Source organism: Antechinus flavipes, chromosome 2 (assembly GCF_016432865.1).
Source record: "Antechinus flavipes isolate AdamAnt ecotype Samford, QLD, Australia chromosome 2, AdamAnt_v2, whole genome shotgun sequence".
Taxonomy (NCBI): Eukaryota; Metazoa; Chordata; class Mammalia; order Dasyuromorphia; family Dasyuridae; genus Antechinus; species Antechinus flavipes.
In genome coordinates this window covers 47,679,104-47,706,190 of record NC_067399.1, presented here as the reverse complement: position 1 = coordinate 47,706,190, position 27,087 = coordinate 47,679,104, and the positions used below count along the sequence as shown (strand labels likewise).

The following is a 27,087-nucleotide window of genomic DNA, read 5'->3' as shown; positions in this document are numbered from 1 at the left end:
GCAAGTCATTTAACCGGTTTGCTTCAGTTTCCTCATTGGCAAATGAGCTAGAGAAGGAAATGACAAACCTCTCCAGAATGTTTGCCAAAAAAATCACAAATGGGGTCAGGAAGAGTTAGACACAATTGGACAACAACAAAATTAGTGGTAGAAATGGGGTTAGAATCCAGATCTTTTGGATCATAACCCAGCATAATAGGCTGCCTTTAATAAAATGACATTCCAGGGCAGCTAGTCAGTGTAGTGCATAGAGTACCAGCCCTGAAGTCAGGAGGACCCGAGTACCAGAATTCAAATCTGACCTCAGACACTTAACACTTCCTGGCTGTGTGACTCTGGACAAGTCACTTAACCCCAAATGCATCAGGGAAAAAAAAGAATAAAATGACATTCCTATGTGATGTCTTATGATGGCAGGAAGGTCAAGTTTGGTTCTAGAGGAGTATGACAATAAAGCTTAATAATATAATTTACTGATAAGTGACCGAAGGCTGGTCTAATTTCATCCAATAAATGGCTGTCCTTAAAAATGAGAATATAAATAGGAATCTTAACCATTCTTCCCTACTTGAATCTTTTAATAATATTAACAGTTAGCATTTATATAGCACTTTAAGGTTTTCATACCTTAATCTCCATTGGTCCTGGCAACCTAGTGAGACAGGTACTATCACTATCCCCAATTTATAGATGAGAAAACTGCGGCTAAGATAGATGATGTGACTTGCTCAGGGCTAAATGCCTGGTGCTCTTTTCCAACTTAGGCCTTACTATCTCCACGACTTTATCCATTGTACCACTTTTATAAGTTATGATATATCCAACCACTGTTAACCAGAATTTACTGAGGTCCAAGATATATTATTACAAGATATAATACACCTCTATCTTATGTTCAATGCTGTCAGGCTATGAAAAGAAATTAAGAAATTTAAAGTATATTTAGGGAAATATATAAGAAAAATTTTTATCTGCAAAAACACTGAGCTTGGGGACAGCTAGATGGTACAGCGGATACAGCGCCAGCCCTGAAGTCAGGAGGACCTAAGTTCAAATCTGGCCTCAGACACTTAACACTTCCTAGTTGTGTGACCCTGGGCAAGACACTTAACCCCAATTGTCTCAGAAAAAAAAAATTCTGAGCTCAAAAACCGTTGATTAGATTAGATTAATGAAAGATGTAGAGATTAAAAGTTTCAACTGAAAAGTCATATCAAGGAGTTTTGTAAATTGCATTTGAACCCAAATGTAGAACTTTGCATTTGCTTTAATACTTTAAGGACTGATAACTTCATCACTGAATGTACTCCCCCAATGAGTAAAGATTGCACCACTCTATAAAGCCATAATTTAATAGCTATAAATAGGAAATTCGACACCATTTGGCCAACCTGGTAAAGAGTCTCTTTACATTTAAGATGAGGGTATCTCAAAGCAGGAGACTCAAGCTGAATTCAGCAACTGTCCCCATTCTTCAAACACACCAAAAAATTCCAAGAAAAGGTCAACTTTTCCCCCACCTTCTATTCTACGGGCTGTCTAGTAACAGATAGGTAATATTCTTTGCTGCTTTCCTAAACACTTCCGATAATCTGAGTTTTGCCTTAACCACAAAAAAGCAAGTGGTAAACTAGATAGAGATAAATGTAGACTAAAGCAGACAGCCACACCACCTAGATGTTAATAATTTTCCTAACTGGCTCAGAGAGATTATGACCATACTTCTAATTTTTTTTGTTTGATATAACCCCCACACAAACCAAAAAAAAAAGGAGGAGAGAACCATGTGGTTCTCATATTATCCCTCAGCTTAAAATAGGTTAATTATTTATTTTTTAAAAATAATTATATTTATATATTATATAAAATATAATATAATAATGTTCATTAAAAATTTTTTATTTTTCCCAGTTACATGAGAAGAATATTTTTTAAAACATTTTTTTCAAAATTTGAGTTCCAAATTCTCTTTCTCCCTTCAGTCTTTTTACTGAGAAGGCAGCAAGATGATATCACTTATACATGTGAAATCATGTAAAACATTTCTATATAAACCATGTAAAACATGGTAATCATTTAGCATGGTGTTAACATTAGCTGCAAGACAGAGACTTGAATGCTTTCAGATCATATCTTGTTCTCAGGTAATGGAAACAAAATATATTTTATTGGGTTTTTTTAGAGGAAAATGTCATACTTGTAACAAGTAGAGCCCACAAGCTCTTACCTTCTGTCAGTCATCATCCAAAGTGCTGAGGATACAGGGGAGGGCAAAGTCAGAACTTGCTCTCTGGGAGCTACCGGTCTATACAGGAGACAATATGTAACAAGCTATAGTATATAGCAACTATGTACATATGCAACAAAAAAGAGAGAGAATCAATAGATGGAAGGCACCGACATTAAAAGGGACCAGGAGAGACTACTTGCAGAAAGTGGATTAACTTTGGGGTCTTCTTACTCTAGCTCCTCTTTCAAAGTACTCTGTGATTGGTAGTCAATGGCCTCACACACATATTCTGTCTTCTAACTCTGAACTATCTTTCAGAAACGTGTCTCTCTTGTTTTATTTCCATCTCCTGATTTTCCCAATTTTTTCCAAGTCTTAACTAAAGTCCCTTCTACAAGAAGCCTTTCCTAGCTGTGAAATGATCCAACCATTCTGAAGAGCAAAATGGAATTATGCCCAAAGGGCTATCAAACCACATATCCTTTGATCCAGCAGTGTCTCTACTGAGCCTTTATCCCAAAGAGATACTAAAGAAGGGAAAGGGACCGGTATGTGCAAAAATGTTTATAGCAGCTTTTTGTAGTGGCAAGGAACTAGAAATTGAGTGGATGCCCATCAGTTGGAGAATGGCTGAATAAGAATATCATTTTCTATAAGAAATGATGAGTAAGAACCCACATGGGCAAAAATATTTGTAGCAGCCCTTTTTGTAATGTCAAAAAACTGGAAACTGAGTGAATGCCCTTCAGTTGGAGAATGGTTGAATAACTTATGGTATATGAATGTGATGGAATATTATTGTTCTACAAGAAATGATGAGCAGGCTAATTTCATAAAAATCTAGAAAGACTTACGTGAACTGAAGCTGAGTGAATTGAGCAGAACCAAGAGAACACTGTACATAGTAACAAGATTATGTAATAATCCACTATGGATCAAGGCAATTCCAATAAATTTGGAATGGAAAATGCCATCTGCATCCAGAGAGAGAACTATGTAGACTGACTATGGATCAAAGCATAGTATTTTTGCTTTTTTTGTTGTTTTGTTTTTTTCTTTCTTGTCTTTTTTCCCCTTTGGTCTGATTTTTCTCGCACAACATAGTAAATGTGGAAATATGTTTAAAAGAAGATAAAAAGGAAGGCTTTCCTAGACCTTCCTGCTGAGATCAACAAAACAATAAATCAAGCCTTAATTTGAAGCATTTGCCAATTTCTAGGTGTAAATGCTCACACTGAAAATTTAGCAATCTACTCTAACTCATCCCAGCTCCCATCTCTCACGAGAGGTGTTCTGGACTAGGAGGTCCAGAATGAGACATACATTGTCGGACCAGAGCAACTGGCTCAATTGTTTTGTTTAAATATGCTTTCTTACAAGTATTCTCTTGAGAAGACGTTTGTGGATGGTTATCAGGAAGATATAGCAATGAAGATGACCTTTAAAAGACCTAGAAGAAGCCACCCAAGCCAACTCTTTATTTTTGAGAAAAATGAGATGCAGAGAGTCACGTGACTTGCCCATTATACATTTAGAGAGCATCAGAGATAGGATTTCTATCCAGGTCTTTTGACCCCAGTTACTGGTCTGTACCATGCTGCCACAGATCTCTAATCTCATCCATGTGAATATTTCCTTCAGTTTCCCAGATTGCAACCTTCATCCCTCCTTGTCTTGTGCAATGTTTTCATGGGTTTTCATGGCAGCCCATGAAATGAAAAACTTCTAGAGATTTAATTTATTTTATATTAGATTTTCAGTTTTTAAATGTTCTACTTTGTAAAAGGAAAAGTTCATTTTTTTTGGTGTTATGAACAAAATATATATATATGTAAATTCTTATTTTATTTTCCTCAATTACATCTAAAAATAATTGACATTTGTTTTTTAAAATTTTAAGTTCTCTCCCTCTGTTCTCATTAAGAAGGCAATTTGAATTAAATTATATATATACATATATACATATATAAATACACACACGTACATTTTTAAGGGAAAAGAAGAACTTTCTAGCAATTATGGATGTCCAAAAGGAGAATGTGTTTCCCTGGTTTCTGTGGATCCCTATGGGTTGCCCTGGGAGATTGTGGGACCTATCACCAGAGGGCTCCCAGGAAAGACTGGCTGACCATTTGCCAGATGTATTACGGTGGGGATTCTTTTAATGTTATCATTCTTCCAAGTTTGAAATGCTGTGATTCTTCAAATACCCGAAGGGACAATTGTAGGATTGTTTTAAGGATCCAAGGACATAATGTATATGGAGAGTTATACAAACCTTAAGATGCCGTATAAAATGTCAGACATTATTATTCATTATTATTATTATATCATTTCTCGGTGTCCTGCTTCATTGGGCTGTAGCAGAGGCTTGTGTATATAATATGTCCCAGCTGGAATATTCTTGGTGTAGTGTGATTACTGAAAATGGAAGAAGCCTTTGAGGCCTTCTTCCCCAGGGTGCTGCTCAAGACCATTTAGCCTTATGCAGGCATTGTTGATGGCACTTGTTATCCATAGCCAGAAATAAAAAAGCAGGGGGTGGAGGAATTCTCCTGAGTCCCCCCATCCATGTCCCCTCTGGCTCCCCTCCCCCCTCCTCCTGATCAGAGAATATAAACAGCCTCATTAGGCTCCAGGTAATGCTCTGTGTCCATGCGGCACAGCATCTTTCTTGCACAAAGAGTCCCCAAAGCCCCTTTGCTTTTCTCTGAGACATAGATGATGGACCTGGTACAGTCACCCAGAGCTCCCATCTGGTGTATCTGGGGAATTCAGAAGTTTGTTGTCCCTTGATATGGTTCCTGTGGATACCAGCCAAGTTTCCCTGGAGGGGGCAGCTCTCTGCATTTGGGAAGAATATAATATGATCTCCCACTTTAAATCATCTCCCTAGCCTTACTTCCTCTTTTCACTGTCAAGATGGCTATTAGAGAAAGAAAATATCCTATTATAGTGGACTCCATGGGATTGTTCAATGGATTGAATCTTGTTTTGCTGGGATTGCAAGAATACCTTCGGCTAAGCTAAAATTTTATTATATAAGGGCACTTGGGTAAAAAGAATTTAGCCTGTTGTCTCCAGGAAGAAAACAACTTCTCAGAATGGAATTTAAAGCTCTCTACTGTTTGCTTCCTGTCTGCCTTTCTGACCTTATTTCATATAATTTGCTCTAGTAAAATGATCCCTAACTTCATCCTGTATATTCCATTTTCTGGGCACTCATTGTTTTTCTTTGCCAATTAAGGGGTATTTTTTTTTCTTTCTTCTCCTCCCATCCCATTTCTTAATTTAAAAGAATAAAATCTCTTCTAAAGAATATGCCTTAAGTTGAGCAATACAAATTCCCATATTAGCCATATCCAAAAATTTATGTCTGCATATTGACTCCATCATCTCTCTCTTGTGAGCTGTGTAGCATATATTATCATTGGTCCTCTGGAATTCCAGGGGAATATTTATCTGAGAATTTAAGTTTTTTTGCTTTAGGGGAAGCTAGATGGCCCAGTGGATAGAGCACCAGTCCTGAAGTCAGGAGGACCTGAGTTTAAATTTAGGCACACAGTTAACATTTTACTAGCTGTGTGACTCTAGGCAAGTCACTTAAGTTCATTTGCTTTGCAAAAACATCTCTAAAGTTGTTACTGTCCAATTCTTAGTTCTGCTCACTTAACCTGACATCAATTCACATTCATCTTTCCAATTTCTCTGAAACTGTTGCTTCCTCTGTCATGTTCATAATTTTTTTAGCCATTCCATCATTGATGAATACTCAGTTTCCAGTCCTTTGACATCTTAAAAAGAGCTGGTGTAGTGTTTTTGTACATGTTTTGTATATATGGATCCCTTTCCTCTTTCTTTAATGTCTAGAAGGGTTCTGGGCCAGGAGAGGTAACATTTGGTTAAAGAAGATGAAGAGTTTGGTAGCTCCAAATAACTCTGCAGAATGGTTGGACCAAGCCATAGCTACACCAAACAGCACTTTAGCATATGTTTTTCCTTCAGCCCTTCCCTCCAATGTTTGTTTTTTGTCTTTTTCATCATCTTTGTTAATCTGGTGGGTATGAGGTGGAACCTCAAAGTTGCACTGATTTTCAATTCTCTAATTATGAGTTATTTACAACAATTTTCCAGATTATCTGTTGACAGTTTGGACATGTTCCTTTGAAAACTGTCTATTCATACCTTTACCATTTATCTATTAGGGAATGGCTCTTGTTCTTTTAAATTTGAATTGACTCCTTATAGATTTTAGAAATGAGTCCTTAATTGTCTTTGTGTATTTGTGTAGGTTATTTTAGAGTCCACTTTTTATTCTATCTCTATTTGTTGATTTGCTCATTTCCCTTACAAGCCACATTTGGGAGGGAAAGGAGGATGGTGTGATGGGAAAGGAAAATGGATCAAGTCAAAGAGGACCAGATCTATTTAATCTCTCTAGGTTTCAATTTCTTCCTCTATAAAGCAAAAAGGACATACTGGATGGTCTCTAATGGATCTTGCAGTTCTAAATTCTATAGTCCTTGTGGACATATACCCATCTTATTACATAATTAATATTTGCTTTAAAGGCAAAAAGCACAGTGGATTAAGCCCGGAGACAGGAAATGTTGACAAAAGTGATCGGGGCTGAGAAGAAAAAGAACAGCTCACACCAGGGAGGGGAGAAATAGGGGGAATTTGAATAGGGCCAGCTTTTTCTAGGAGTTTGGCCATGAAAGCTAGAGCTACAAGACTATAGCTGGAGGACTGAAGGAAATCAAGGGAAATAGGATGGGGGTACTTGTTCATGGCTGAAAATAAGGAAATTTCCTTAATATTTTAAGCAAGGAGGTAGAAAGACATGAATTTAAATACAGCCTCAGACTTTTACTGAATGTATGACCCTGGTCAAGTTATTTAATCTAATTGCTTCAGTTTCCTCAAATGGGATAAAAATAGCACCTACCTCATTAAGTTGTTGAGATTCAAATGAGTTACTATCCGTCAAGCAAGTAGTAGTTTCTACTACAGAGTAGGTGCTTCCCTTAATTCTTTTATCCCTCTTACTAAGCATTCATTGCTAGAAGTTCCCTCTTTCCACTGACAAATGCAACATGTCTCCATCTGGTGGCAGACATTTGCCTTTTGAATTCCTTTCCATTAAAAAAAGTCTAATCTGAACATGTTTGTCCTCTTCTATATTTTACTTTTCAAAACTGGAAGCAGGATCGGGCAACTAGACCCAAACCCCAAGAGAAATTTCCAGAAGTCTAATTTCCAGTGCTGGGAAGAAGTAGACAAGGGCAATGGGATGGCAGAAGCCAGTCAGTGTGCAGCAAATGGACAGAAATCTGGTTAATGAAGATAGTGATCCATGGTGTGGTGGAAAAAAAAAAAAAAAATGCTGGCAAGGACATTGTATTAGAACGAAGGGCAAGGATAGACTCCTGAAATTGCAGTCAGGAATATCCAGGATCGAATCTTTCCTCAGTACTTATTACCTGTGTGACTTACTGTCATTGTGCCTTTTTCTTCATCTGCAAAAGGAAGGTTGATTGTCCTCCAGAGGCCCTCTCCTGTTCTCTAGCTAGAGCCTTCTTTCCCAAGGTTGTTTTGATCAAAAAGATTTGTTCCTGTGGTCATTTTATGGCAGTAAATGGTCATTTCCAAAGTCTGACTTGATTGAGGGGATGGTAGCTGTCTCTCCATCCTGCTCCTTGAGGTCTGTGGGTATTTCTGGTCACAGATGTGCTGCTGAATGCCCCTGAAGGATCTCCCAGCACTGCTGACTGGGTAAGCCCACCACAAATATATGATTCAGTCTACATGCCCCCCCTTGGTGTGAACTGATGCTTCTTTTCCCAGCCCTGATCACTTCTGTCAACATTCCCCATAGTAACTGTTCAAAACTTCTCGTTACTTCTGTGACTTTTTACTTTTTTAAAAAACTGATGTTTCCACACTTAATTATGGCTTTCTTTAGGGTGGTGGTGGAGGGGAGGAGAAAAAAAGCAAAAAGTGCACAGAGAACAAAAGAAAAACAAGGAAAAAAAGATAAGTGGGTAGCTTTCTAAGCAATATGTAGTTATTTATTATAAAGATTTTCTGGAATTGGAGACGTTGTTTTATATTGAACCTTCTCTTATTGTCTGCTGTGTTTATGGTAATTTTTTTTTTCTTTTCTCATTTTGTATTTAAATTTAAAATTAAAAAAATTAAAGATTCAAGACTTTGAAGGAGAAAATAAAGGATCTGAATTTTTAACAGCTGGCTGCATTTGAGGTCATTATTACTCTGAACTGAAACTAAGGCTGCTCCAGAAGCCCCCCGAGAAACCTGCTCCCAGAGAACGATTTAATTTAGAGAAGAGAACATTATATTTTAGAGAAGAACATTACAAACAGTGGCTCAGATACGATCCTTATTCCTCAGATGTTACTAGATAACATGAAATGAATCCAGGGATTCTACTCTACCAGGAATCATCCCTAGAAATTCCAATATTGACATCAAGCTTTCCATGGCTCCTAAAATGACAATTTGCTGGAGAAGAGTCTCTCTGTCAGAAATATGTTGGGAGGAGAATGAGATAAAAGCAGCAGAAAGTATGTGATTCTCCAGGTAAATTCTCCAAGGTGCTAATGAAAATGAATGATATCAGACACCTTGAAGCTGTTTTGTTTGAACAACTCCACCCTAGAAGGATCCAGATAGTTATAGTTCTGATTCAAAAACTTGTGAACTACATGTATATTGATATCACATTACTTACCTTCTCAATAGGTGAGGTAATAGTAGGAAGGAGGAAAAGAATTCAGAATCCAAAAGAAAATTTTAAAATAAGTGTTAATATTTAATGTATTGGATTACTTTACATCGAGGGGAGGAGGTGGATGGAAGGGAAGAAAAAAAATTTTGGAACACAAGGTTTTGCAAAAGTGTATGTTGAAAATTATCTATGTATATGTTTTGAAAATAAAAAAGCTTTAATCCAAAAAAAAAAAAAAAAAAAAAGAAAAAGAAAAAATGCTAAACGAGAAGCTAGGTGATACAGTAGATACAAGCACCTACCCTTGAGTCAGGAGATCTGAATTCAAATCCAATCTTTAGACCTTGGGCAAATCACTCAGCCTCAATTGCTTCAGAAAAATGAATATTAAAAATAAGAAATGAATTTATTTTTAATTACTTGTGAATTTTTAAGAGATATTACATTAAAGATAGAGAAAGTAAATTAACGAGCTCATTTGCCACCTCCTACTTGAAGCCTTTCCTGAGGTGCCTAGGAGTTAATATTCTCTTCCTCTTGAAATTATACTGTACATTCTTTATATTCACTTGTCTGTGGATGTTGATAGTAGAATATAAGCCATTTAAGGGCAAAGACTGCTTCATTTTTGTCTTTAAATCACCATTGTTTTTCATAGTGCTTGTAGTCAATATTTAATATGTTTCTTGAATTAAATTGAAAAATGTGTTCACAGTTACAGAAAAATTATATGATGATCAACTATGATAGATTTAGCCCTTCTAAGCAATGTGGCGATCCAAGATAATTCCAATAGATTTGGAATGGAAAATGGCATCAAAAGTGCAATTTCACCAAAATAATCAGAAGGCCCCAATCTTCCACTTCAACAAATTCTTCATTCTCCGACCTACGCTGTAGCACAGCAGCTGAACCCTCTAAGATAATGAAGAATTCATCTCCTGGTTCTCCTTGCACTACAATCTTCTGCCTATCTTCAAACTGAACAGGTTCCAATGCATCAGCTACTGTGAGACGCTCCCATTTGTCCAGAGACTCTAAAATAGAAACTTTGCTAAGGAATTCTTCATACATCTTCCGCTTTCTCAATGTGCTTCCCATAAGGATTCTTCTGTAACTGTCTCAGTCAATGCCCCATAATTTCACATTTATCTTAGCTTTGACAGTTGCTGCTCTAGGAGTTCCATAAATCAAGGCAAGTTCTCCAAAGCTCCCTCCTTCTCCAACACTGGTTGCCCACTCATTGTTGACATAGACATCCATCTCTCCTTGATCAATCACATAGAAGTTATCTCCTTCATCACCTTCTGGAATTACAGTCTCTCCAGCAATAAAGGAGGCTGGGAACATGGCACCAAAAATATCACTTCTCTCGTTGTCATCAAGATGTGAGAACAATACATTCTTCTCAATGGCTTTAGCTAAAGCAGCCATAGTCTTGTAATCTTTCGGAATAACCTTTCTAACATATGATGCAGCATCTTCCTCGGTATACACCTCTGCACTGATAGTTTTCTTCTTTTTAAGTTTTCTTCTTTTTAATCATACTCATTCATTGCATAAGCCCCTTTGCCCTTGATCTCCTTCCCATTTCCTTTGAGGGTTCAGTCCTTTAATGATGACTTCTTTTCCTAATTTTCAACCTCTCTTTATATGCTACTTCCCTCCTGCTGATGAACAAGTACTCCCCACCCCTCCCATCCTTAAAAACCCATGTTCCCTTGACTTCCCTACGCCACTTATATTCTTGTATCTCTTCCTTTCATAGCTGGAAAAAGCTGGCCCTACTCAAATTCCCCCTATTTCTCTCCTCCCTCATAATTGCCAACACCCTGTAATCTGGCTTCTGAATTCACTTGCCTGAAATCATTCCTTCCAAGATTACCAGTTATTTATTGCTAAATTCAATGGTCTTTCCTCACTCCTCATCCTTCCTGGCCTCTCTCTGGCACTGGACGTGGTTGCTTATCCCCTAATTCTAGGTACTTTCCCCTCTCTCTCTGACACTGGTTAATCAGAGTTCGTGCAGATTTCTTCGCACAGTGCCTCCTCCGCAATCATCTCCAACCCACTGGAAAATCTGGACTTCATTCCTAGCTTCCCCAGCTTTGATAAATCAGATTTTCCCCTGATTTTATAGAGATTCTCAGGCTTCTCCTCTTGTCCCTGAAAGAGTAGCCTTCTTCCTCCACACCGTTCTGAATTTTCCTTTTATCTTCCTTCATTACAAAGGGAGATCCCTTATACTGCAACCCATTCAACATGTAAAGGACTGCTTGCCATCTGGGGGAAGGGGTGGAGGGAGGGAGGGGAAAAATCGGAACAGAAGTGAATGCAAGGGATAATGCTGTAAAAAATTGCCTCTATCAATAAAAAGTTATTTAAAAAAATAAAAAAATTTTAAAAATAAATAAATAAAATAAAATAAGCAAAAAAAAAAACAAAAAAAAAAACAACAAAGGGAGATCCTTGCAGACAGATGCTGCCTTGCTAGCTTGGTAATTTTACCCCCAGAACTTTGCATAGGACCTAGCACATAATAAATGCTTTATTTTTCATGGGTCTCTTCCTACCCATATCACTGATCCTGAGCCTTCAATTAATCCTATTTAATCCTTTTAAAGAAGTCCCTGAATTTGAGGATGGTTATTTTCAACTCTGGCAAAGTTATCATTTCTTGGGTATTCAATGATCAACTCTAAGTGAATTATACACGCAGCTGTTCTTCACATTTATATGACTAATTACATGGTAAACATCTCTATGTGGAGGTCCCATTGAAATCCCAAATTTGCCCTTGTTCGAGTCTGTCACTGCCCCAAACTGAATACTGTAGGTGATGTCACTGTCTTCAACACTCGGTCAAAACTTGAAGTACCATTGCTTTCCCACAACCAAGCAGCTGCCAAATGCATCTTTCCAAGTTAGTCCATTCAGAGCGCCAACATTTACAAAATCATCTTACTGAGGGAAAGTTCTGATTCCCATGTCCACTGTGGCTCCCACTGGCCCTAGGATGACATACAAGCTGCTCCACCTGACAGGTAAGGCTCCTGTTCACAAGCTGTTACTTCTCCATCCTTTCCCCTCTATATTTACACACACAGGGTGTGTCAAACATGGTGATTTCACACAAACCCTTACCTGGATTGGCTGCCACCTCCCACATCTGGTGTGGAGCCTCCCTTCTCCAAGTAGCATGGAGTCTTTCCTCATCCCCACAGGTTCATGTGCTCACTCCCTCATCCAGTTCCTTGGATCATCTAGAACGTCTCTTTTTTCTCTCTCATTCCAAATACAAGTTCATTGTCCTGTGGCGGAGTCTGAGCTCCTGGGGTGGAGCAGCCATCTTGCTCTCACCTTTGTATATCTAGGGAATACTCTGTGTGTGGAAACTTCTATTTTGGGGGGACTGATGAATTTTGTATTAACTTAAAACATCACCCCAATTGCCTCAGCCAGTGGGGTCATTACAATATTCCTCCACAAGTGACCTACAGCTGCTGACCACTTCCTCCCTTTGTGGCGTTTCGGGAGAGTCCGAGAAAGCTTCTCACCAGTTCTGAGGCGGTTAGAGTTGACCCCTGACCTCATCACTGTTCCCACAATGAAGTAGAGAGTCCTGGACTTGCTGCCCCACCTGGATTTAAAAGACAAAGGGTCTAGGGCTGGATGACCGCTAAGGTTCTCCCTTACAGCACTAAATCTATCGGCCTAGAAATAGCAGGAGAGCTTAGCAAGATGACAATCTTCCTTCTTCGACGTTTGGGTACAAAAAATGCTATAATTCGCTGCATAATGAGCTAAACGTAAGGTTGGCTTGAATCATTTATAACAGACTTTTTACTCCGTTTTCACAGACCTGAGTGGTCAGAGGTCTCGCAGTCCGGCTCCCCCTGCCAGGCCACACTTTGTGACCTCAGTCCTCACCCCCAAAGGCAGAGAAGTGCCTCCTCCCACTAATAGTCACACAAATCATTCCAGAGGTGGCCTCCAGCCCTGGTTTTCCTGACCCCAGGCCCCGCCACCCTTCCAAACCCAAGGACCCCTGAGATGAAGGAGCTAGTCCGGCACCGTTAAAGCAGGCACAGAAATCTCATCCAGTGCCCACAGCAGTTTAATTCTTGGTGGTCCTAAAGCACTCAAATAACCCAAGAGTAGGCTGGGACACAGAAATCCCCTTTGGCTGCCAGAAATGCTTAGTGAAAACACAAAACTTATGAAGAGTAGATTTATTAGAAAAATACTAGGAGACAGCATTCTCCCTTTAAAGGGACAAGAGAATATAGAGGTGCTGCAGGGCGCTATTCATCCTTCCTTTACAAATTCCATTTAAAGTAGTGGGAGGTGGGCCAGCCCAAATCATCAGGCCAAGGAGCGGCCCAGAATTCATTGGTGATAAAGCCAACATTCAGTTCTGCCCCAGCTGCCAAATAATAATAGAACTGTCAGCAAGGCTACATTCACACACAAGCTCCTGCCCCATCCTTGCCTTGCAAAAGCTCTTGAAAGCAGAGAGCCGAGAAAGGTCACTGCAGTGGCAGCCATTCAGCCTCGTTCTTGGGGATCCCCCGTTTCCTTCACCTCTTTTTCACAAACTTCTTTGTTGAAGCATTGGGGTTCAAGCGCCTCCTTCCAGCGCCCAGCGCACTGTCTCTGATCTGCAGTGTGGCTGCCCGGCTGTAGATATCATTCTCTACAAAGGGAGATACCCCCGCTATGTAATCGGGATCGAACACGTTGGTTTTCTGCCTGGCCTTTCGGGACAGACGCTGCTGTGGGAATGGCTGGTCCTCCGTCAGGTGGGGGTTGTTGGCGTGCTTCCCTCCTTTGGGAGCAGGGAGTGAATACTGCACGGGAGGAGAAAGACTCTTAGAGAGGAGGGAATGCAGTCCTGCTGCCAGAGACCAGTGTGGATGTGGCAGAGGAGACAGAATGAGATTAATCCAGAATCCCTCCTGCACTCTTCTTGGGAACGAGGGAACGTACAGCAGAGAGCCTACAGCTCACTGCCCATGAAACCCTGGCTCATTCATTCTGTCCTCCCCAGGCTCCCCTTAGCCAGAATGGGCTTCCCCTGTCTCTGTACCGCATCCCAGGCACCAACTTCCTGCCCTGTGCCTCCTTTCCCTTCCCGGGCAACCACAAAACAACCTGGCCAAACAACTGTTCCTGATTGACAGACACATTTTTGTCGGTTAATTTAAGTCCCAGCAGTGCTGACCACTGAAGCTCTGGAGCCTCTGATCATGTCAGCTCCCTAACCCTTCCTGCCAAGCCCGAGGTTTTGCTCTGATGAAGCAGGCAATGGCTGAGCACTCACCCGAAGGCCACGCGCATTCAGCACCTTGGGGTTCCGGGAGAAGTGCATGTGAAGGCTGCCATCATCATTGACTGTCACGGCCACTTTTTTCAGTGTTCTATTTCCACAATGTGCACAAAAGATCCTGGTCATGTCAGAGGTGGTCCTAGAAGAGAAGGACAGAACTGCTTGAGCTGTGGGCAGCAAACCTACCCATGTGGGAGACAACAGTGTGGAAAAGCTTGTGGCTAAAGAGCTGAATGGTGGCAGGTACATCTATCCACGATGCTTGTGAAAGTTCTTTAAGAAGTGTCAATACCAAAGACCTAGTAAAACCCTCCTCATTCTTCTAGGAGTTGGGCATAAATGTTCCAATAACTATAAAATGGAGACGATTAACAAATTATATGTGATGTTATCACTGAATTCTTCAAGGGACAAATTCTTATAACCCAAACCCCTTAAATATCAGGCTAGGAGACATTTCTAAGGAGCAAAACACTTATTCTGGCAGCCAGGTGGCAGAGCGGATAGTGTGCCGCTCCTGATACCAGGAAGCCTCATCTCTCTGAGTTCAAATCTAGTCTCAGACACTTAGTAGCTGTATGATCCTGAGTAAGTCACTAACCCTGTTTGCCTCAGTTTCCTCATCTGTAAAATAACTGAGGAAGAAAATGTACGACTACTCCAGTAGGTTTGTCAAAAAAGGCCCAAATGGCATCACAAAAATAGAGTAACTGAAACAACTGAACAACAAAAATATTCTTTTTATACAACATATGTGTATTATGTATTACTTCACCTATTGTGTGCCTGGGTTGTGGAGAATCTAAAAGTTCATCCAATAATTATTGAGTTTGAGGAATCTTTGATAAAGTCTATAAGAGGAAATAATGGGGAATCCAGATAAGAGATTACATAATCACTACAATATGCAGAATTTTAGTAAGGTGCAGCTGGCATGGTCTGATTGAAAAGAATGCCAGAAATTATGCCCAAAAAGTTATCAAACTGTGCATACCCTTTGATCCAGCAGTGTTTCTACTGGGCTTATACCCCAAAGAGATACTAAAAAAGGGAAAGGGACCGGTATGTGCCAAAATGTTTGTAGCAGCCCTGTTTGTAGTGGCCAGAAACTGGAAAATGAATGGATGCCCATCAATTGGAGAATGGCTGGGTAAATTGTGGTATATGAATGTTATGGAATATTATTGCTCTGTAAGGAATGACCAGCAGGATGAATACAGAGAGGCTTGGAGAGACCTACATGGACTGATGCTAAGTGAGATGAGCAGAACCAGGAGATCATTATACACTTCGACAACGATATTGTATGAGGATGTATTCTGACGGAAGTGGATTTCTATGACAAAGAGACTTAACTGAGTTTCAATGGATAAATGATTGACAGAAACAGCTACACCCAAAGAAGGAATACTGGGAAATGAATGTGAACTATTTGCATTTTTGATTTTCTTCCCGAGTTATTTTTACCTTCTGAATCCAATTTTCCCTGTGCAGCGGGAGAACTGTTCGGTTCTGCAAATATGTATTGTATCTAGGATATACTGCAACATATTTAACATATATAGGACTGCTTGCCATCTTGGGGAGGGGGGGGGTGGGGAGAGGGAGGGGAAAAAACGAAACATAAGCGATTGCAAGGGATAATGTTGTATAAAAATTATCCTGGCATGGATTCTGTCAATACAAAGTTATTATTAAATAAAATTAAATTAAAAAAAAAAAAAGAAAGAAAAGAATGCCAGAATGAGTCAGAAGATCTCAACTATAGCTCCAGCTCTGCCATTTACACCAGTCACTGCTTTTCTGGGTCCATTAACGTAAGGAAGCTTTGAATTCCATCAAGTTCCTTTCAAGCTCAATTCAAATGTCCTCTCCTCCAGGAAGTCTTCTCTGGCCCTCTCCCACAACTACCATGATTTTCTGAGTCCTTATACACTACTGGTTCAGAAGTCTCCAATGCAATGACAAGTGCCATAGTGGCCTGTCCCCTTACCTAGACTGTAAACTCCTTGAAAGCAGGTATTGTCTCTGACTAACCCTGTCATTGCCACCACCGAGCACAGCAAGCCATGTAGCCCTCTTGGGTAGATCCACGACTGCTCACACACTTGAGTAAGCATTTATTTCTTAGGCCCAGAGCTGATTTTCTAAGAATGTAGATAATTCACAAGTTCTCAGGAGAATGAGTACAACTTTGGGGAATTAAACTTATTAGTGATATGAAGAGGTTTTGGGTAAAGATAAATTTCAGTTATACCATTGCAACAAAAAACAAAGAGTAGTTGTCTTAGGAAGTAGGCAGTTGTGTGTGCCAGAGGGCAGTCACTGCTCCTCACTAACAGAGGTACTAGGCTAGACTTGCAGGGGACAGTGGAGGGAAGGATCACAGAGTTTATTTATGACCTGGAGAGTCCCCGTCATTGTCTCTTCAAAGCTTATACATGGGAAAGGCCTAGGTGAACCACTGGGTACCACCCTGGGATTTTTATTCCTGAACACTCAACTAGTTACTATTTTTAAAAAGCCTATTATATGTCACTTCATCTGAGTAAGAATTTGCTTAAATTTCTTCCTCTTCAAATGAGAGCAACGAACTAAAATATGTTTATGTTATATTCTATCACCATCTACAAAATGAATGGGAGAAGAATGCCTGCAGCTCCCCATGCTAAAGTGTAACAAATTTTGCTTCATTTTTCCAGGTGTGCACTTAAGATTCTGGGACCCTTAAGGATCTCCTAAGTGAGGACTCCAGACTATCAGCCTCCCTGTTGCTTTCTTAGCTGGGAGCAGGGATTATGTCATACAATCATTCTTCACATCCTGATGGTTACCTTATTGTTTGTGTTCCCACTCCTTGACTACTCCCATATTGGCTGGCACACCACGCTGAATGTTCATAGAATTCAATACAATGTTTTGTGTATATATAGTGCAATCTCTGTTTATTCAATTAAACTGAATATTCTATCTTTAATTACTTAAGGATAAAATATGTGTATGCTGAACTGTAATTTTGTTTGCCCTCATTCTATCAAGGGATGAAAGTCTTGTCATGGTTTTCCCCCAATACGAGATGGGCCTAGTGGAGATTTAGAGATTATGATCAAGCCAGCACTAAGTTCCAGTCCTTTCATGAATTGCCATATACAAACACTACACTAACTTTGCACTAATAGACTCATATTCAGTTAATTTCACTTCAATTAATGAGGGATCTGTTATCAGTTACAAAAGCAAGCATTTTCTCTTCTGAAATTCAATGAACTCTACATACTTGAAACAGCCATGACAACGCAGTATGTAGCTTCTAGCCTCCCGGATGAGCATCCCATTCACTGCCAGCACATGGAGCCCCATCTGGAGCAGAACATTCTGCAATCAGAAAGTTCAAACAAAGTTGAATCTCATAGTGGCCCAATGAACCAAATCAGCAAGAAGAGGGACAGGTGGCCCCCCAATTCTCACTTGAACGGGGTTTCCTAAAGAAAACTGGGCTTTATATGCCTTACCAGATACACGAGACAGAAGACAAGGGCATGGATATTTCTATAATTTCAAATTATATTTCAAAATTTGTATGTGAGGGCTAAGACTGACCCTATCAACAGAATCACCAGTTTTTCAAGGGCTCATGAATTAGCAAAATCTTAACACACGTAAGTCATATATTTTCATAACCAAATACAATGTCTTTATGGCAAAACACTTTCTTCAAAATTTGACCGAGAATAAAGATATCACAAACCTTGAAATATGAACAACTAAAAATTAGAATGAGGGATCAAAACTTTAAACTGGTCTATACAACAATTTAACTAGGTTGGATCCCAATTTCCAAAGCATTCAAGTCCCAAAGACTGAAAGTGAATGAATGAAATGTTCTTTAAACAATGGGCTTTTACAAGGGAAAAAACTGTGCTTGGACACAGCAAAAGCGGGCCACAATCTAGAGTAGTAAATCTTCAGAAGCTTAGTTCAGAAATTGCTTGTTTATTTACCTTACCTGCATGGCAAAGTCTGTGGTTACACAGCCAACCTGGACATTGTCAGGACTGTCATACTGTCCCAGTTCTTGCTGGACTTGTTTAATATTGCTGGGTGTTATCCATCCTCCATCTTCATCTTCATCTTCATCCTCACCTTCATCCTCATCCTCCTCAGCACTACCTCCGCTCTTTCCTATTCTCCCATTCTCTTCTTCCTCACTTAGGACACATTGATCTTCTCCAGTCTGGAAAATTAAGAATTCGCAAAAATCCAAAATATTGGAAGACTGTGTGAGAAGATATAAACTACTCTGCTGGATCAGGGGAGAAACTCACCATCAACTCCTGAAGATCAACATCAATATTGGGCAAAGGATTTCTCCAGAATAGAAAGGAATTATATTCTGGGTTCTCAGAAGATTCAACAGTTTGAGGTACATGATGTACTGTTGTTTCCTCTGGAAGTTTGGGCTGAAATTTTTACAAAGAAAACGATTTGAGAATGGCAAACTCTAAAAAATGAGTCAGTTTTGCAGATTTGTAGCACAATAGACTATAAAAATCAAAATGAATACTGCCTAGAGAGTTATGTCCTGTAGCCTCTCAGTAGCTAGTACAAAAGATTACCTTAGAAGGCAGGTGAAAACCAGGAATATGTAAAGGATTTTCTGGATGTAGCACTGATGAACTCACTTTAACCTGCAGGATAAGAGTGACAGTTCTGAGCAAGAAAACAATAAGAATATACACCTGCCAACATCTGTCCCTTCCCCCCTCCCCCAAATGAACACAAAGCATCTCTAAAACCAGAATTACAATTTACACTCCTTTTGGCAGATGGCTGTGAAAAGACGATTAGGTTACTTATTTATACTTGGTGGGACACAGCTATTATAAATAGGAGATAATATTGTTCTATAGTCCATGAGGAAGAATTTTAAACAAACAGGAACACACAATTCACCAAAACAGTTCAAAATGATCACTTTGATCTATCAATTCTTGTGGGCAGTGAAGTATAGACCTAGCATGTGTTCATATTAAAATTAAGAAAGCTGTTTGTCCTGACCATCCCCAAAGAAGATAAATGATTCTTCTTTTGCATGGATCCCATACCTTTTTTTCTGGCTCTTTCTTCAGGTGAGCCACCCCCACAAGCTCTGCCTCCAACTGGTAAGTCAAGGCCAACACCTGGATATCTGTGGCTGAAAGGCTGGGATAATCACCAGTCTTTTTGGAAAATTCAGTTACTATAAACAAGGAGATGATCACTGTTAGTTAAAAAAGCATATGATGACAACAGACATTAACTAATGATAAAAATATCAAAATGAGAGTTAAAATCTTTGGGAAAATAATACATAACACTGCAAATAATGTTTTTCAATCATTAATTTTGAGGAATGGTTCTCTTTATTCTTTTCTGCATGAAATGGAACTCTAGGAGAAAGAAAGAATAGGATTCATTTGGAAATGTAGGTCACACAAAAACAAAAGCTATCAACAAAAAAATGAACTTTTGGAAAAAAGAAATTAAAGGAAACAAATTTTTAGGACAAAAAAGTCCTAAACAGCCTTTTCCCCTTTACTTATAGCTAGGGTTTTGTCCATTTCAAGACTGTTTTGCGTTTTACTTGAAAAGTTCTTTGGTTTCAATTATATCCTGAAATGGAGAATTAGTATCATCCAGCCAGGTCAAAGAGGCTTTTAGGCCTAGAATTTAATTTTCCATTCTTCCAGGAAGAAGGCAAGTGGTAAGAAGAGAAAAGCTCATCATCTAGGGATCTTAGCTTTAGGACTGCATGACATCATGATCAAAAAAGCAACATGACAGAGAGTAGGAAAAACAATGAACCAAGAACCAAGAAATTTGACTTCTAGTCTCTTGTACATTATTAAATAATCCTGTGACCCCAGGGACTCAGTTACTCTCTTAATCCTAAATATCTATCCCAAACTTTCTTCTCTAATTCCCCAATGTGCCACACTTAATAGGATGACTTTCTAACAGCAGCTGTTCCATTCAAATTGTTCTCAAGCCCACACTTTTCCTGCTCCTCTCAGCTAATGTAGTCATCCATTACCCCAGGAAGGGAAATTGCCCATCACAAGCTTTCCTCTCTCAAAAATGCTCAAGACCTTCAGTGCTCCTGTGCTCCACAGGACAAGGCGGCCCTGACCAGCCCCTTGTTTGTATCCTCTTGTTTTCTAATGAGTTGTCCCATGAGTTCTACCTCCAATCCCCAATCTTCAACCTTTCCAGATCTAGTGGACCAATCATCCCCTTCTACAAACTAGCCCTCTCTTGCTTTTTCCAGTCTTCCTCCTTGTTCCCCAACAAGTACTCTTCCATCCAGAGATCCTGGCCTCCTACTTCTTCAACAAACAAGACACTCCATCTCTGGATAAGGATGTTCCTTGCGGCTATCTTCCTAGTCTAGAACGCTCTCCCTCCCTCCACTCCAGACTCCCACTTTCTGCAAAAGTCTTCCTTAATCCCTTTTAATTCTAGTACCTTTCCTTGATTAATTATTTTCTACATAGAGCTTGCTTTGTATAAATTTATTTGCATGTGGTCTTCCCCACTAGATTGTAAACACCTTGAGGGCAGCAATCATCTTTGGCCTCTTTTGTATCCCAGCAATTAGCACAGTGCCTGACAGGTCACCATTACCAATAAATGCTTACTGATTAATTTTAAATACACACACTTCACTTGACCCTTCCACTCCCTCAAGCTAATTTCTGTACCTTTTTGTTAACTAGAATTAACTTCTCTCATTGCTAGTTCCATACCACCTGCTCACTTCTTACCTTTCCTGGTAATCTGGCTCCTGAATTCAGTACTCTATTAAAAATAATACACAAGGTGAGATGCTAACTTTCCTTTAACTTTATTCACGATCTCTTCCCAGGCGCCCAACACTGCCCCATTCTCTCTTCCTTGGCTTTCATGGAGAACCATCTCATGGCTCTCCTCTGTCTGTCCATAGCTCAGTTTCTCATCTATTAGTAATTCCCTAATCAAAGTTGTACCCCATGACTACCTTGGACTGCCATCGCTCCACATTATCTCTTGGTGATCTTATTAACATAAATTAAACAAAAAATCAATCCTATGCAGATGACTCTGAAATGTCTATTTCCAACCCTAATTCTCTTCTGAAAAAACTACATTCACCAGCTAACTGCAGAACATCCGGTTCCCACCTGCAATCCAACAGTCTAAAACTCTACTTATTGTTGTCCCCTTTGCTTCTAATCTTTCCCGTTTTATAAGCCCAATGATCCCAGTAAGCCAGTTTAAAATCTTGCTCTCCCCCTTTCTCCTGGAGTCTATCAACTGCCAAGTCCTGTTGGGCCTTTCCGTGTCATCTCTAGAAATTGTCCCGTTGCCCACTCACACAGCCGGTCACTGCTTACTTTGTAACCATCCAAACAAGCGCCCAAAGCCATAGGTGTGACCGTGTCGTCTCTAAATCCGCTCCCCCAACAAACGGTCCGCGGAAGGAAAGCCCTGCCTGGGGCATAAACCAGCCCGTCCCCAGGCCGGGGCTTAGAACCCACCGCCTCTGCCAGCCTTCCTTCCCACTGCCATTCCACTTGACTCACTCTCCGTTCCAGGCCACGTGGACACTGGCTGTTCTCGGAACTGTCCCTCCTCACTTCTAACCCTTTCTTCTTTCAGACCCTCAGCGCTTATCTAACCTCTCTCTTCCGAAAACTATCCTAGCCCTTCGCCCGCTTTTTCCTCTGCGCTGTCACTCCTGTCACCGGCGGCGGCGGCGACTTTAAGTTTGGAAGGGGGAGCGCGGGTGAGTTCGGTCTCGCCGGGCTGAGACGTCCCTGGGACCCGAGACCAAGCGGCGGGGCGGGGTCTGGAGCTCGGCGGGCCCCGGGCGGGCCCCAGGCCCAGCAGGGTCAAACGTCGGACCCGATCCGAGCCCACCCTCCCCTTCGGCCCCCTGCCCTGGGCAAGCTGCTGACAGCCTGACCCGCACTGGGGGCCGAGCCCCGAGGGAGGAACCCCGGGAGGAGAGAGGGAGCAGCTGGGGCCGCACCGGGGAGGAGGCGGGAGAAAAAGAAAAGGGGAGGGGAGGAGCAGGGGGCCAGGGTCCCCGCACTCACCCAGCCTCACGTACTCGGGGAAGGGCTCCTTGAAGTGCAGCTCGTAGGGCAGGACGGCCAGGCGCCGCCGGGTCGCCTTGTCGCGGATCTCCGTCACCACCTCCCTGATGGTGTAAATGGTTTTCCCGATGTCCTGCGGAGGATCTGAGGATCAGCGAACCCCACGCTCGGAAAGGCGCCCCATCCCTCTCCTCCCTCCCCTCCCCGCCCGAAATCCCTTTACCTGCAGCGCCGCGTCCCGCAGGAAGGCTCCGGCGTCCGCCACAACGTGCTCTACCAGCACCATCTTGACAGGACGTAGCGTCGAGCACGCCGCGCATGCGCAATTTGTCGCCGCGCCGGAAGGAGGCCGAGAAAAGCAAACCCGGCACCTTTCCTCAATGCGTCTCCCCCTGCTGGTTGGAGGAGGATAAGCAGGGCTCCGCCTACTCCCTCCCTCGAGAAAGTTCATTGGTGGGAAGGGACTCCGTCCAACTCCGTCATCTTATTAGCATCTCCAGGCCTTTCTCCTTTATTTTTTTATTCTTATTTTTTGTTTTTAGCATCTCCCGGTCTGGCACGTGCTTGGCAGGGGATAAGCTGTTGTTTATAACTTCGTTCTGGAAAAGGGCCATGACATCAGGGAGCTGATGCCCTGGTTGGATTTCAGTGACGGGGGCTGTGCAAGGTCACCTGCCTCAGTTTCCCCTCCAGAGCCTTCTGGGTCCAGGGGTCAGCTATAGATCAGGAAGACTGAAAATGACTCTCCTGTAGCAAGCACTTATTTTTTAGTAGTCGTAACAGGCATTTAATCAATAGTTATTGATTGATCATTGATTTAAATACTCAGACTATATCTCATAAAAGTTTAGAAAATTGCTTTCTTTTTCAATTTTTAAGAACAATTTTTGAAGTGTGGTTATTAATTGTTCTTTAAAATTTTGATAGACTTCTATAAATGCATATGGATCACTGTTCTCTCCCCCATTGATAGTTCTTTTACAACTAATTCCATTTGTTTCTCTGAAATTGGATTATTTCATGTTACATTTTGGTGTTCTATTAATTTAGGTATTTATATTTTAGCACCTATAGGAAGAGTAACTTTGGATGTAGCATCTATTTCTTCCCCCCTTCTCTCTCTCTAAGCTATCTCACTTACCCCAGTCTGTACTTATAACCCTGGTATGGGTAAATTCGTGCCTACATTTTCTTTTTTTTTTTTTTTTTTTTTCTTTTTTTTCTTTCTTTCTTTTATTTTTTAAAAAAGTAATTATAACTTTTTATTGACAGTATATGCCAGGGTAATTTTTTACAATATTATCCCTCGCACTCACTTCTGTTCCGATTTTTCCCCTCCCTTCCTTCACCCCTCCCCCAGATGGCAAGCTGTCCTATCCATGTTAAATAGGTTACAGTATATCCTAGATACAGTATATGTGTACAGAACCGAACAGTTTTCTTGTTGCACAGGAAGAATTGGATTCAGAAGGTAAAAATAACCCCGGGAAGAAAAGCAAAAATGCAAACAGTTTATATTTATTTCCCAGTGTTCCTTTTCTGGGTGTAGCTGATTCTGTCCATCATTGATCAATGGGAACTGAATTAGATCTTCTCTTTGTTGAAGAGATCCACTTCCATCAGAATACATCCTCATACAGTATTGTTGTTGAGGTATATAATGATCTCCTGGTTCTGCTCATTTCACTTAGCATCAGTTCATGTAAGTCTCTCCAAGCCTCTCTGTATTCATCCTGCTGGTCATTTCTTACAGAACAATAATATTCCATAACATTCATATACCACAATTTACCCAACCATTCTCCAATTGATGGGCATCTGTAATGGGCTTAGAACTCTTGAGTCGATGCACTGAGGTCAGGACAGCCGAGCACTTGAGGCTAACTACCGATTGCACAATGCTCTATGAGCATATGCTTGGAAAATGGCCCTTCCCACTATCCTGGGCTGGCTCGATGATTGGTGTTTAGAGAGGATTGTAGGAGGGATTAGCAGGGGTCCTCAAACTATGGCCATGAGCTAGATGCAGCAGCTGAGGATGTTTATCCCCCTCACCCAGGGCTATGAAGTTTCTTTATTTAAAGGCCCACAAAATAAAGTTGTTGTTTTTACTATAGTCCGGCCCTCCAACAGTCTGAGGGAAAGTGAACTGGCCCCCTATTTAAAAAGTTTGAGGACCCCTGGATTAGGGGGTGGAGTAAGACTAGCCAGAGTCACTTTGGAGGTAGACAAGGGAGAAGGAGGTTGAAGAGATTCTGCTTCCATGCAATTCAATCCTACCTCTAAAGACCAAGAATAAAGACTAAGGACTTTTGCTTATCCTGACTCCAGCTGATTCTAAGGTATCCAGGGTACTAATGTGGTCTTCACATTTGGTGCCCAACATGTGGACCCTAATTTCACTGAAGAAGTCTCTGATGACCAGGAAATAGGGTGAGTATTTTAATAGACAAATAGGGAAATTACTTTGTTAAGGTCTAAACTAGTAACATTTTCTAGTAACATTTTCTAGCTAAAATGGGGGAGATATTGGGAAAAGATTCTTCCCCCAGCCCCAGCCCCACCCCCACTGCCACTCCAAGGGGGTGCTATAGAAAGCATGCTTAAGTTGATCAAGGGACAAGGCTTAATTGTAATTTGTTTGCAGATCATTAGATTCTTGGGTACATTAGAACACATGTCCCTTTGGTTTTTAAAAGAAGAGGAGACGGCGTTAGATAATTGGAAGCTGGTAGGAGAGCAATTATATGAATACTACAATGATAAAGGTCCTGATTCAATTTCCAAGGAAACATTCTATACACACAACATAATACAATTGGCCTTAAAGAATCCTGCAAGTTATAGAAAAAAAGAAAAATTCTAAGAACAGCCAGATGAGGCAGTGTGAGGAAAATAAGGAGGACAAAGAACATATTAAAAGCAATATCACCAGAGGGCATGGGGAGTTAAGTGAGGATGAAGGGCGTGGTGATTTGACCCCCCCCAAACCAGAACTGGTTCTTAACATGCCCCCATCTACTTCACCTTCCAGGATGGAGGGAGGAGTAGTGGGAGGGGCAGTGACACCACTAGTACCTCCCTCCCAGCAATCACCCCCTCCTATGACTAGATTGCAAAAGGCAGTGCTTAAAGCCACAGAAGAAGGGCAGAATTTAGCTGATTTAAAAATAGGAATGTATCCTGTGATTCAACAGTTTAACACTTCAGATCAAGAAAGTAGAAGATATACTCCTTTTGATATAGAAATCCTCAAAGACCTGAAAAAGGCTTGCACTCTTTATGGGGCTACAGCAGCTTATATTAAGATGTTATTACAGAATTTGGCTTATGAAATCTTAACCCCTAGGGACTGGAAATCTATAGCAAGGACATGCTTAGAACCTGGACAAAACTTGTTATGGCTTTCTGAATATAGTGAGCTCTGTAGGATACAAGCCCAACAAAGCAGTCATAGTGGAGTTAATGCTCCAATCACCTGTGACCAACTAACAGATGTAGGTTCTTATGCAGAAATTTCAGTACACATTAATTACCCCTTAGCAGCATATGAGCAAATTGCTGCTGCTGCTATCAAAGCATGGGCTTTTCTCCCTGGTAAAAACACAAGGGTGAAGCCTTCACAAAAATTGCACAAGGGCCAAATGAACCCTTTGCTGATTTTGTGGGACGTTTGCAGATAGCTGTCGCATGAACTAATGGTGAAAATGCAGTAATAGACATTATGATAAGGCAACTTGCTAAAGAAAATGCTAATGAGGTTTGTAGAAGAATTATACTAGGACTATGCAAGGATGCTCCTTTAGAGGAGATCATGAGACTCTGTGCCACAGTGGGCACAAATGCCTTTTAAAGCCAGGCTATGATGCAGACTTCCCAAGATTTGAACATGGGAAGACAGGATCCCTTTTGGCAAGGGACTTCCAGAGAGACGCGTCAATGCTTTCAATGTGGCAAAGTAGGGCATCTGAAAACTCAGTGCTGGCATAGAGACAGAGTGAGAAAACAGGGTGGGAGAATACCCAATACCCCATGTTCAAAATGTAACAGAGGCTTCCATTGGGCATCAGAATATAGACTGATTCAGAGAAATGGGATGAGGGCCCAGCCCCAGGGCCCAAGACAAAAAATACTTGGAGCATGATGGCAGCCAGTGGTGCACCCAGAGAGTGCCTAGAAGTCCAGTACCCAGACATGACCAATCAGCCAGGAAGCCATATTATGGGAGAAGGGGATTACACAATCAACCAGCCAGAAAGCAATCTGATGGGAGAAAGGGATTACAACTGGGGAGAATAGAGTTGTATGCAGCTGGGACAACTGATATACTCCCTGGAGAGGTGAAATCTGTTCCTCTCTAACCTATGGATCCCTCGCCTCCAGGCAGAGTAGGCTTGACCATTTCACCTCCTGAGTGTACTAACAAAACAGTGTCCATCCATAACACTGATGTGGGAAATTGGGGAATGTGTAGATAATATCCCAGTTACTAATACGGTAGACAATGTGTGACTTATCAACCAGGAGAAGTAGTAGCATCAGGTTTATTGATACACACTCCTAATAAGCAATCTAGTGATAGTAACCCAGATTCTGACTCCAAGCAACAAAATCCAGGAATATACTGGACAACAGCTGTGACAGCTGACTGACCTATGCT

The 27,087-nt window shown here is 41.0% G+C and overlaps 1 protein-coding gene and 1 pseudogene across 1 annotated transcript; both read right to left on the bottom strand.

Moving 5' to 3' along the window:
* Positions 1–9,696: 9,696 nt before the first annotated feature.
* On the bottom strand, positions 9,697–11,896 carry LOC127546405 (cAMP-dependent protein kinase type I-alpha regulatory subunit-like; annotated as a pseudogene).
* Positions 11,897–13,198: 1,302 nt separating this feature from the next.
* On the bottom strand, positions 13,199–22,762 carry NOB1 (NIN1 (RPN12) binding protein 1 homolog). Its single transcript, XM_051974704.1, has 9 exons — positions 22,651–22,762; positions 22,428–22,560; positions 19,416–19,549; positions 18,927–18,998; positions 18,636–18,770; positions 18,317–18,544; positions 17,588–17,685; positions 14,305–14,449; positions 13,199–13,831 (listed from the first exon to the last, which is right to left on the bottom strand). Exons 1-9 carry the CDS (start codon positions 22,711–22,713, stop codon positions 13,562–13,564), a joined length of 1,278 nt encoding a protein of 425 aa, XP_051830664.1. The 5' UTR covers positions 22,714–22,762; the 3' UTR covers positions 13,199–13,561.
* Positions 22,763–27,087: the final 4,325 nt, after the last annotated feature.